Source organism: Bombyx mandarina, chromosome 15 (assembly GCF_030267445.1).
Source record: "Bombyx mandarina strain Sakado chromosome 15, ASM3026744v2".
NCBI classification, from domain to species: Eukaryota; Metazoa; Arthropoda; class Insecta; order Lepidoptera; family Bombycidae; genus Bombyx; species Bombyx mandarina.
The window spans coordinates 15,227,385-15,241,077 of record NC_143221.1 but is presented as its reverse complement, the minus strand read 5'-3'; the positions used below and the strand labels follow the sequence as shown (position 1 = coordinate 15,241,077).

The 13,693-nt window shown below is 37.4% G+C and overlaps 1 protein-coding gene across 1 annotated transcript in view; it reads left to right on the top strand.

Moving 5' to 3' along the window:
* Positions 1-13,477, top strand: part of LOC114249972 (anoctamin-4) — a 43,331-nt gene extending 29,854 nt beyond the window's left edge. The window contains 7 exon segments of the mRNA XM_028183701.2: positions 391-539; positions 1,295-1,380; positions 2,095-2,300; positions 3,506-3,666; positions 4,120-4,222; positions 5,178-5,331; positions 10,089-13,477. Of these exon segments, the coding sequence (XP_028039502.2) occupies positions 391-539; positions 1,295-1,380; positions 2,095-2,300; positions 3,506-3,666; positions 4,120-4,222; positions 5,178-5,331; positions 10,089-10,273 (1,044 nt within the window). The 3' untranslated portion in view covers positions 10,274-13,477.
* Positions 13,478-13,693: the final 216 nt, after the last annotated feature.

Below are 13,693 nucleotides of genomic sequence, written 5' to 3'. Positions count from 1 at the left end.
CACGACGACTCCGAATTTAAAGTTCAAAGTTTAAAATTTGGAAAAAAATTCGTAACAAAAAAGCGAACTGTTAATGCTAATACCAAATAAAACGGACCTTTAATTACAAAAATAAATGTCGTGTATTAAGCGAAATATCGTTTGAACCAACTAACATTTCACCCCTCGATATAAATAGATATCGATGTTTGCATGTCTGTATGTATGCGTACCCAAACGTTTCGTTAGGTCATGCTAGAGTTTGGTATCGTTGCTGGCGTTACAAAGAAGCACAGTACAAGTGGGAACTACCATTGACGGACAATAAACAATAGTCGCGTCCACCAGTTACTTAATATTATTTGTCCAGTGTATGAAGCAAGGGCTGCTAAGTAATGATCATTTGTTCAGTGCGCTCCCGGAGGCTGTCTTCTAGAGCTCTCCATCCAGCTGGCCATCATAATGGTCGGGAAGCAGTTCATCAACACGATCGTGGAGATGATGATGCCGTACCTGCTCTCCTGGTGGAACATCATCAGGACCATCGGCAGGAAGAGACAGTATGTACTTAATGATATCTTTGAGGATCATCACTAAAGGTCGATGATATAAACTGTTGTGATTATTGAAAGATGGTGCCTTCTGCCACTGTATGCATCACCGAAGTTGAGAGATACCTCACATTTCGCTTAGCGTGATGAGGTCTATTAAGATATACCTTGCCTTCTCCAACGGCTGGTGGCACTGGTGCCGTGAGCTGTCTGTCTCTCTCATCCTGGATCTGGTCCCTACCTCATCTACTGCATCACGAGTCTGGCGGCGCACCACTATGCTTTCAATTTCACGAGTGACCAAAATCAAGTAACCTGTTGTTAACTACATGAATGACTGGCCTTTATCCTTAATGCGAGTTTTTTAACGTTCTCGATAGCGTAAAAGTTAACTAAAATTTGTATGAAGTTGGAACAGCGCCCCTAGCGGCAAACGTAGGCAAACGCTCTAACTGCATACAAATTTGAGTTAACTTTTACGCTATCGAGAACGTTAAAATTCTCGCTCTAAGCACACAGGTGACGAATGCTGTCTAGAGCCCATAGACTTGATTGTACACTAAGTCAAAGTATCTTGTGTTGTAATAAAGACCACCTTACTCTTCAGGTGGAAACGGTCACTGCTCGGTTAGACACGATGGTGACGCGAGCTTTCAAACTTCTCAGCACAATACAGAAGAAAATGAATTTCTTTTAAAATAGAACAATATCAAAATTAGCCGTCTGATGTCTCTATGAGCTGATGCTGAATAATATATTTTTAGGTTAAAAAGTCCGCTTCAGTGGGTTAAAGACTTTAAGTTGGTCGACTTCCCGAACATGGGACTGTTTCCTGAATATTTGGAAATGAGTGAGTGCAATCGTTTTTTTTATTTTTTAACAGATATAAGATTTTATAAAATACCCTGCCCAATGATAGTAATAAATTACTTATACTAAGTTAAAATATGTTTACGCATCAACTCCTCCTTTGTAAAGTCGGTAATGCCGCGGCGAGGGAGGGGGCGGCTACCGGCGGAACTGTGCTAACTCCGCGACGCATAAAATACACAAACACCTTCACTTCTGAACGGGACTCAACAGCTACAAGACGTGCAATATTATGTACAACATTACTTTCACATTGAAAAACCTAAGATAATTTAATAGTATTTCGTAATTTAGCGACAGAAGTCACAAACCTCCTAAAAAATCACAAAGGAGATACAGTCTGAAATTAACAGTCAAGAACAAAATACATAATATTTCACATATTCAAATGTTTCATAATCCAATTTTTTTTATTGCTTTAATGGGTGGACGAGCTTGCAGCCCACTTGGTGTTAAGTGGTTACTGGAGCCCATAGACATCTACCACGTAAATGCGCCACTCACCTCTTGAGATATAAGTTCTAAGGTCTCAGAATAGTTACAATGGCTATCCCCACCCTTCAAACCGAAACGCATTATTGCTTCACGGCAGAAATAGGCAGGGTGGTGGTACCTACCCGCGCGGACCCACAAGAGGTCCTACGACCAGTAAATTTGAATATTTAGAATGATTGCACAAGCGTCGTGTTCCCAGTCCTGCAGTACGGGTTCGTGACGATCTTCGTGGCGGCGTTCCCGCTGGCGCCGCTGTTCGCGCTGATCAACAACGTGCTGGAGATGCGGCTGGACGCGCGCAAGTTCCTCACGTGCTTCCGCCGCCCCGTGCCGCAGCGCGTCACCGACATCGGCGTCTGGTACCGCATCCTCGACTCCATCGGCAAGCTCAGCGTCATCACCAACGTGAGACGACTCGTTCCTCAACACTTTATGTTTTATTTTATTTTACATTCATTAATATTTCATATAGTATACCAGAATCATATACAATGTCGGAATAAAATAAAAGCAAAAAACAAAATGTGTGCAATTCACACGTGGTAGAAGTGAAACCTTCCAAAATTAAAATACAATTATCCTAAACGTCTTAAGTATATGTAAAGTTTTGTCATTAGTAAATAATTGTAAGGTAGCGCCCTCTGTGAATTGATATTTTAATTTCACGTATAATCCTAAATTAAAATTCACTACAAGAGCTTTCATACACACGTTAGTATTAAAAAATCTCACAGATGGCGCTGTATTAAATAGTATGTATATTTCTGTCTCATTCTTTGCTGGCTTCATCCTACACATTTTTTTATTTGTGTCTCTTACCTGTCGTTTTTTCCGTTGCATCCGGTTTGAAATCACAACGATTCTAAAGAAGTTTTCACTTCAATAATAATAATAAATTAAAATTTTCATCAAAACTGCGGGGGTGAGGTGTGCCCAGCGTCCTAATATGAACAATTTAAGAATAAGTCGCATGTGTGATATTTCGTGGCTGCGAACGACAGCGCGTCCGCCACCGCACCCTCCCCCACGCTCTACTGTGAATATGAACAAGCACTAACCCTCATGTCTCACAGAATTGAAATTGCCTAATAAGACTGGCACATCAATTACACAATACAACTGTATATAATATATACTACTATAAATCGAGTGTAACAACTGCTTAGAAAATGTTATTTTCTTGTTTTATTTACTATCCACTGGCAGTGATCGTGATGGTGATATTCATGAATTTCATTTACAAAACGCGTCCTCTATACCATAATTGCCAGAAAGCTGAACTCGAACACAAATATTGATACATAAAATTGGATTTTAACTCCACTCGCAGCGGTGATCTTAAGCACACGTGAACGAGTATTTTTTTTATTGCTTTGATGAATGGACGAGCTTACAGCCCACTTGGTGTTAAGCGGTTACTGGAGCCCACAGACATCCGGAGCACAAAGGCCGCCACCCACCTTTAGATATAAGTTCTAAGGTCTCAGTATAGTTACAACGGCTGCCCCACCCTTCAAACCGAAACGCATTACTGCTTCACGGCAGAAATAGGCGGGCTGTACCTGCCCGCGCGGATTCACAAGATATCTTAACAGCAGTCTCGTTTCCAGGGCTTCATAATAGCGTTCACGTCGGAGTTCATCCCGCGGCTGGTGTACGCGTTCACGCACGGCTCGCTGGAGCAGTACGTCAACAACACGCTGGCCGACTTCAACATCACCGTGCTCGAGCACCCGCCGCTCAACTCCACGTACGGGGGGACCATGTGCAGGTCTCGACTAACTAAGCTAGATATTAATACGTTAAGCAAAAACTTTGTACCCCCTTTTTACGAAAACTAGAGGTCCTGCAGTAGTCGAAATGCGACTATAATTAATTGAAATTTTAAAATTTGAACATTATTATGGTTCTATTGGTATGTACTGGTGGTAGGACCTCTTGTGAATCGTAAGGCTACTACCGTATTTCGCCGACAACAAACCACGGCCTTCTCATATTTACATCAGCTTACTGCAATCAGTTGTTTACTGGTAGTAGCTTGTATTGCAGGAGTGTCACAGTGCTACACCATCACATTGTTTAATAATTTATTTTAATTAATTTAATTATTTTATTTTATTATTTATTATATTAAATTAATTTAATAATTATTTATTTATTTATTTACATACAGTTCTAAGCGTAACATATATTTATTTAAACATGAAATTTTGTTCGTTTGTAGTTTCCCCGGCTACTGGGACTACAAGAACGGCAAAGACTACGCGCACAGCACCTGGTACTGGCACATCATCGGAGCCAGACTCGCCTTCGTCGTCGTCTTTGAGGTTGGTTCTAATGCATTCCAGTGAAATGTCTCAATAGACATGAGGTTACATTGGGATGCGCCGATCTTATGTACAGTGCGTTGAGAAATGCTGTGTAATACTATGATAACCATATGCGACACTTAATATAATGTTTTTACATAATTTTACCCTCAAACACAGCCCACTGAGTTTCTCGCCGGATCTTCTCAGTGGGTCGCGTTTCCGATCCGGTGGTAGATTCTGTGAAGCACTGCTCTTGCTAGGGTCAGTGTTAGCAACGTCATCAGGTTGGAGCCCAGTGAGCTCACCTACTAGTTAAGGCGACGTTGATATAGCCTCTCAAGGCTATCAGCTTAGGTAGGATTTAAAAAAAACATAATTTTCAATAACTTCACAACGTAATCTTAAAATCTAATATTTAGAATCTATGGCAATAAAATAATTTTATTACTTTGACCGGCCAGGGATACAAGGGTAAAAAAATAATTATTTTCTGTTTTCTGTGATTCGCAATTATAGCGTGTTTGATAATTATCGACGTCAAGTTGACATACTTGAGAGTGTGTACCCACAAAGAATAGTAGTTATTTTAAAGCAATACTATTAGTGTTATTGTGATTAATTTTATCTTAAAAACATTGAGGTTGCCAGTGGGTCTGTATTAGCGCACAAGGTTACAAGTATCTACGAAGAATTCGTAGTAAGCATTTTTTAATTTATATATAATATTTTTACTGTAGGCTACAACTGTGATCATGCTTAGCCGTGACCAACGTACTGACAATATTAATGACAGAAATAATGACTAATTTAAGATTCCTCGCTGTCATTAATAAAATAAAAATCTAAATCTTTATTCTAATTCTACTTCTTTTTCTCTAATTCTTTTAATTTAGTCTAATTTAATCTAATTCTTTATTTTAATCTTTCTATTGAAATATAAATCTTTATATTTCTGTTCGTTTCTTTGCAGAACGTAGTGGCCCTCGGAACGATAATAGTGAAGTGGGCGATCCCGGATATGTCGGGCGAGCTCCGGGACCGCATCCGGCGCGAGGCCTACGTCATCAACTCGTACATCCTGGAGGAGACTCGCGCGCGCTCGCAGGCCGGGCGCGACTCGCAAGGTGCGGCGCCGGCGTGGCGCGCGGCCACGGTACGCACGCGGTGCTTCTTCTCTATATATATATGCCGATACTTTTTAATTACCAAAACTTAATCTAAACATATGTTATTTGGCGCGTTCTAAATTCGAAATTATACTGAAACTCAGTTCTAAGAGAATCTCTGGCTAATGCACGAACCGTGCTGGAGCCAAAAAAATAAAGAAGAAGAAGAGAATGTCACTTGGCACGTTCTAAATTCGAAATTATACTGAAACTCAGTTTTAAGAGAATTTCATTTGGCACGTTTTAAATTCGAAGTTATACTGAAACTCAGTTTTAAGAGGATGTCACTTGACACGTTCTAAATTCCAAATTATACTGAAACTCAGTTCTAAGAGAAAGTAAAGTTTTCCGATATTCTTGATAAAGTTACGGACAGTGTTTAAAATGAAAAAAAAAAAAACACAAAGAGAAAAGTGTGACGAAAATGACCTTTAATGAGAGAGGCTATTGTTGAAACGAATTAAGGTAATCTCGTGACCAAAAATTCGTTTTCGTTTTGCATTCTATTTTTAAATTTGATTAATAGATGACCGCTATGATCGCTACGATCGACAGACAAGACTAGTCATTTTTTTTTCAATATTTTTGGTAATTAAAAAAAACTGGCGTTCTTTTGTTTTCTTTTGGTTTCATTAACAAACGTTTTATTGATCACCGGTGTGAAGTTTGTTGCTTGTGACGTCATAGCTTTCTCTCGGTTCGGCTAACGTCGAACCAGTGCGCGTCGCCGAGAGCGTGTATCATTTGTGTTTCGTCACACGTAATGTTTTTTTTTTAATTTTTTTAATTTTTTTTTTTATGTTATTCTCAAGTGAATGCGACATGCGCTTTTGAGAGTTGATTAACGCGCCGGTGACCTTAAAACGTAATGAAGGCTGTGTTTTTGTGTATTTAATACTTAAAGTATTTTTATTCGTGGGCGTGAAAAGAAGACAGATTCAACCGACTGAATAAAACAGAAACGAGGTTCTCAATTCGGAGCGTGTTTATTTTTAGCATGCCACGAATCCATGTGAATGCCCAGAAATTGATGTGAATGTTTTGGGGTTTGTTATATAGTCAAATTTTAGTGCCGAAGTTATTGTTTAGACACGTACTTGATCGCAATCGTGCTGCATTGAAGGAATAAGCATATGTCCCTGGGCCCCGGTAAGGATATGTCAGGAACGAGATTTGTAATTATCCCCTGTAAACGAGAATATCCCAGTAAAACTGAGTTTGAAATTCACGTTTATGGCCCTAAATATATAAATAAAAATAATGTTTGTATGTCAATAAGTTCCTAAAGAATTAATCATATTATGATGAAACTTTGCACAGTAATATTGCATAATACATTATCGATAAAGTATATTTGAAGATATGAGGGGATGAAGGGGATATGGTACAATTTGTTAATTTTGAGAAAAATGGGCAACAAACTTTTGTTACTTGTCCTTTTTTTTGGTACATAACTCCTTCATCACATGCAATTTATAAAAATAGCCTTTAAATCCCGAGTTTTAAGTTCTAATATGGTTTATAGGCACATAACACCTTCATTCAATGTAAAAACTCAATAATCTTAAAAATGGCACTTATCCCCTTCATCACCTCATGTCTTCAATTGTATGAAGAACAAAAATCAGTAAAAACTACTGGCGCCATCTGTCGTAGGTTAAAAGTGTTAGGACAAAATTAATTCCACGAATTGCTGACAACCATACATACAAACATTGGTTTTTATTTATAGAGATTGTCATGTGAATTTCTAAAAATTTTTTTTCTATCAAGCCCTTCTGCTTTGAGACCTGCGCTCTGACTGCTCCCATTGGAAATTTGTATATATTAGTAAATACTTCCTTAAATTATTATTAAGACGATTCGAGATTTTTATTAACGTATTTTCTATAGATCCAACGGCTAGAGCGGGCTTGGGTTGCCAGCTTTGAAATTTTATGGATGCTTATTTACTAGACGTTACTTAATTGTAACTTTGTCTCAAATTTTAAAAACATTTAGCATCGCCAAACGGTCGGGTTTGTTGATGTCCCGGAAAAGGTTGACCCGGCACTTTGTGGCTACCGTTAATAATAAAAATAATTCATCCGATTCCGACATCAGAAATATGCTTTCGACAATAAAATTCTTGATATAATGTATTATACACATTTGACGCAGTCTTTGTATAATGTTTGCAAGAATTCAAAATATTCATGTACGTATGTTATTATAATACATTTTCCATGTATGTTTTGTTAATATAAAGAAATCCACCGGAGAATTTCTTCACATTGTCTTTGAGTGCCGGTAACCACTTACCACTAGGCGCGTCCCGAATGGTAGATCCCTTTCCAGTAACACGCGCTTGAACGTTGACGTCATTGTATAAAATAATGCGGTTTTTACCTACAATGCAATTAACTTATCACTTCTTATTTGTGATTTTAATGTTGTTTTCTTTGTTGGCTCTTTGTTTATCTGATGTTCGTGTGGACTTACAAAAAAAAAATTATGAAATTTTTTTTAACAATTTTTTTTTTCTGTTCTTAGACCCAAACATGCCTTATGAGAAGGCATTAGACAGATCAATTATATTCCCAAGTTTACTAATCGAATGCTACGTATAACGAGTGTAATAAAATCGATTTTGAAATGATGTTTTTGGATTCTTGCAAATTAAATTTTCGATTTTCTTATATACTAAGGCTAGCTTATTACTAAATGAGTATTTATTAGGTTTAGTACAGGTTTGCGGCCGTCGACGTTACAGTGAGTTGAAAATTGTGTTTTATTGTCATTCGGCACGTCGGTGTTCTATCTGTCTGTTCCGGGGTTTGAAACTATTCACACTAGGTTACACACAGACACAAACACATACACAGTTTGCAGTATACCTTCGTACAATATTTATAACAGTTTTTAACAAGTGAACTGCGAGAATAATAATGTTATAAGCGTATGTATAACTTTCCAATGTGTTTTGATTCAAAAAGTTTTTAAGTCGAAAACACTAAAAGCGCTCTCAAATAAGCACCACATAATTTTATCGCATATGATCCAATTCGGTTGAACACTGTGAAGATTCTTAAATGTTGTATGTACAGCAAAATATTTACAATACAAATATGTACAAGGCACCTTTAAATTAGCGTATAAAATAATTAATAAATATAGAAACCTTTGCACTATTTGAAGTCGATAGTAATTGTGAATTGTTTAAGAAGTTTTAGTTTAGAAGTACATATCAATCGATTCAGTGAGAGGTCTCGAGCTCCGGATTACAGACTGACAGGACACGGAGGTCTGCCTTTATGGCCTTTATAACAACAGCATGTGTTTGGAGTTTGCGGTATCAACTAACATAGATTAAGATGTAGTACATTAAAATTTTGTAATGCATTTCGGATAGTCGATGGAGCGGTGGCATGGATCGCGAAATTTCCAGAAAACGGGTTGTAAAAGCAAGCAATGCGGATTGAAGAGAATCGATTTAACATTTAAATCTTACGCGTTGACTTTTCATGAGATTTTATAAACGTCAGTGTTGGTTTTATTACCTTACGGACCCTCCCAATCCACTAACGGTGCTTTTAGGTACCTCAAGTTCCGGTTATCGTTCTCATCGAACCCGTCGCTTGCGACGAAGGGCTCGGCGAGTGAACTAACCCACAGACACAGGCCACTGAGTTTCTCGCGGGATATTCTCAGTGGGTCACGTTTTCGATCCGGTGGTAGATTCTACGAAGCACGGCTCTTGCTAGGGCTAGTGTTAGCAACGCCCCCAGGTTTGAGCACCGAGAGCTCACCTACACGTTACGGATACGCTGCCATAGCCATATAAGGCTACCAGCTTAGGTAGGAAAAAAAAATATTGTGGGTTTTTGTAAATGCAAGTAGTGTAAGCTGTTAAAGTCTGCGATCCAATGGAAACTGACGCTTTTCCTGTATATTAATGCGATTGGTCATGCTTGCCTTATTGCTTGTTGTTTATCTTGGGCCCGCGGTCTGCTCCCAGCATTTGCAGACTGTCAACAAACATCCCGTAAACCCCGCGTGCCCCCTAGGCGCGGACAAGGGAGGGTAGGACAAAGTAGGGATGAAACCAAGCTCGGAAAAAAAAGAAAAAGAAGTACCGCCCTCGTCGAACTCTTCGTCGTAATCGACGAGTGAATAATGCGTTCACCGATTTATTTGTTGTAACTTCCGAAATGCATTTCAAAATATAAAAATAAAACGAATCGACGCAAAAAATGGCACTCACAGTATGGCTTTTATCGCATCTGGTTGTATGGCGGGACGTAATTTCACGAAGTACACATTAAAGCTATTATAATAATACTTAATTGAACATTAATGTGAAGAAGTGTAGTAACAGCTTTACTCGCAGTCAGCTTTTGAAGCTTTGTAGAAGCTTTGTAGTTGCAAACGTACATACATGGCTTTGGTATGTATGTGACAAAAGAAAAGCAATTTACAACATATTATATTCAAATACTACATATTGAAGTAAACTACATATTGATATTAAAATAAACATATTCAAATAAGTTTGTAAAAGTAAATAAAATTTTGTTTATTCAAATATCATTATTAAGATTGATATAAATATCGAACATTATTTTGTGGTAAACTCTATTATTGTATTTTTGTTTGATTTAAATCAGTAAATTATAATATTTAAAATAAAGGACTATTATATATTTTACTAACTTGCAGTTGTCAATGTCCCACAGGCGACACTACCGAGCCAAACTGGAACCATATAGCTTCGCTCTCGGGCTCGGACTTTGACCTAGCGGCTCACGGCGACCAGGAGGACCTCGCCGAGCTCCGGGAGCGCGCCGCCGCCGCACGCCCCCCGCCCGACCCCGCGGGCCCCCCGGTGGACCCAGCCGGCCCCCCGCCCGCCCCCGTCTAGCGCCGCGCTGCACGTGTCGTTACAAGTCTTTTCTTCGTGGTAGTAAGTAGCTTCAATGTACCAACAGGATGGAAACGTAGAACGATTAAGCGGAAAATTGCCTTAGTGATATGTGACTTTGAAATTTAGCAAAATAATGTTGTTTGTTGTAAAAAAAAATTTGATTCTTCTTGGGATATACTGCAGCGAGTGCTTCACAAACAGCTTAGGAATAAATCGGGAGGAAGCGGAAATGGAAATTTTAGTTAGATAATATGTTATTGATATCCGCTTTATTGGATATGTGATAGTGGTAATTCATTAGCCGCTTATTATCTGTGGAGTACAAAATCGTGGGAACATAAAACAAACCATTGAATGTGGATTTAGAGCAGTGGTACGAAAAATAATATCGGAGGGAGGAGGCAGCTACTAAATCGAACGAAAAATTAAAAAAATTGGCAACCCCCAATATCCTCCTGGCGGTACCCACACGGATCGCGACCTCCACTTTGCCTACCACTGCTCCAGAGTATTCCTTCAAGAGTTAATAAACCCTTGAGTAGATCTCAGGGGAGTTATGCCACGATTTTGCTAAGAGATTACTTCATTCCTTCCGCCTAATTATCGGTAATATTATCATAATACAAAAATATTATTATAATAAATTGGGTTACAGAATAAGAGTCCAAGTCATCAAATACTTTAAAATAATAATCGGTCAATGTACTTACGTCAGAAGGTTGGATCTCGCGAACATATCAGAAGGGAAACGTCTACATTTCATGGATATGTTAGTCTAAAGTTCTAAAGGTAAGCTAGGAGAGAGTTTTGATATAGAATTTTTGGTAGGGAAAGAGTCTTAGAGTTTTGGGAGTACCATCTTTAACATGGGCTGTGACCAGCATGAATCGGCTTAAGGAAAAGTTTTGAATAAGATGCGAACTCCGGATCAATGTTTTTTTGGTAATATTAAGTTCGAGTGCTAAGTAAGCTTTGCTTATTTCTAAATTTCATCTCGCTGCTAATCGAATGAAACGATTGAGTTGTAAATGAAGCAGATATTAAATTGAAACCGGATAAAAAACCAATCTTCGTTAAATGTGTTTTTGCAAAAAAATCACTTGTCGTTTTATGTTTCGCGAAGCCGTAATATAAATCTAAGATACCTCCCCAGTTAACGAGTCTGATAGGAGAAGTCAGCTATTCTTCTAATGTGTTCACTGCGTGTTGCCCGAAATATAAATTTTCTACCAGAATAGTAGAATTATTGCCTCTGATATCGGTCACACACACAGTACGTTTCTTATTTCTCGGGAATTGTATCGATGTGCAAATGTTTAAAGGAACAGACATAATAATGACTTCGGGTCAGATCCATCTAAATACTATGATTAATATCACTCTGTCTTCCGCCGCCGCTTTTGTAACATTTCTGTAAGGAATTTAGTTTAGTTGAAATAAGTATTTTGTGCTGTAATTAAATACCAAGTTGCCTTATTGTTGTAGCGTTACAAATTTTAATTGTTATGTGATGTTGAAAGAGTCAAGATTTAAAAAGAAAACCTCCCTAAGGCCCTAGATCAGGGGCTCCCAAACTTATTTTGTGTACTTGCCCACTATGAGAATAAATTATTTTTTAGCGCTCCCATTTTTTCACATACTTAAAAACCACTATAACCTTAAAAAAAAGGTGCTTAACTTCCGTGGCGTAATATGGCTAAAGGTAGGCGGTAGCACCCATGCTGTAATGTGGACCACGGTAACCGCTTAATATCGTGTGAATATAAAATATAAAATATTTATTATCTTGTTTAAATCAAGACTAAAATGAATCTCTTAGTATTTTTTAAAGTGCCTTTTTTATATTTATTTATTTATGTTTCACCTTTTAAAAATAAAATGATTACTAGCAATACTAAATCCAAAGAGGTTTATGTTGAAAAAAAAGACTAAAATTAAACTGAACTGAGAAAAAATCGTTGCGATGAAATCATAATTTTTAGGGTTACATTATTTTTTTTATGTTTCGTAAAAGGAAAGATTAATTCTGTATTCGACTTCACTAACTACTAACTACACTAGCATACGGCCCATCTGATGGTCAGTGTCTACCGTCGCTCATCGTCGTCAGCAATGCCAGGCCAGGCGAGAGCCAAACCGCTGCCTACCGCTACTCCTTGATATCTAATATTTATGAAGTAAATCACTGGTGACCCGTGCTCAGCATGTTCCTAAAATGTGATAGTCAAAGAAAATTGTCCATTAAATAAGAATAAAACATGCATATAGTTTAAAAAATTGGTAACACTGTATGTGTAGGTTAAGTGTTGCCAGTGACATGCACAAAATAGTTACCTCGCTTGTGTCAGTTTGTAGTATGCTTAGAAAGTATATATAGAAAAGTTTAAGGCTTCGTCACAATGATTGTATTGGTACGACAATTAATGCTAATATTTATAATAGTTTAAGGATACTATGGCTCATAATAAGAACAACATTATATTTGATTTTAGATTTTGTTTCCCGTCATTATATAGTTATTTAAATAAAGAGTATTTATGACTGATAAATCCTAATTTCCTATTAATATTATCCTTACATTAAATGCATTTCTGATAAGTTTTTTATAGCTTTGATAATTTATTGTATTTGTACGAATTTGGATTGTGAAATTAACTGTTCCTGTCATTTTAATTAAAAATCTACTTTGAAATAAAACATTACAAGGAATTATTAGCATTTTATACTGGAGATCACCAATTCTTTAGTGGTCTATGCTCACCAGAAGATAACAAAAATATAAATTTGCCATAAAATTTTGTAATTATTTGTATTTATTTGTGTTTTAAATATTCGTACAAAAAATTCGATAGTTTTAATAGTGTCGATTGATTCTCTCAATCCTAAAATCAGGCAGTTTTTTTTACGTATTAGATAAATTAACGTTAAATTAATGATTATCGTAGATGTGCAATTTGTATAGGCAGGATAATCTCGTTAATAAGGGTTGTACTCATTTTTATAGCTTTTTATATTATATGGATACGTTTATATTTATAAAGTTTTGGTGCTGCCTACTAATTTATTAGTTTAAGGCTTTTGCCCTTTAAATGGCTGTTTTTTTTTTTAAATAATGTAATGTTTACCACTAGTCACGTAAGGCGATTCTGTGTTAAAACAATGTTGTACCAAAATTCTAATAAATTGTATGAAATGTTTAAAGGTTGTTTTGATTTCCTTTTTTTATCGTATTGCTTAGATGGGTGGACGAGCTCACAGCCCATCTTAAGTGGTTACTGGAGCCCATAGATATCTACAACGTGTATACATATAACAAATGCGCCACCCACCAAGAGATATAAGTTCGAAAGTCTCAGTATAGTTACAATGGCTGCCCCACCCTTCGAACCGAAACGCATTACTGCTGCTTCACGGCAG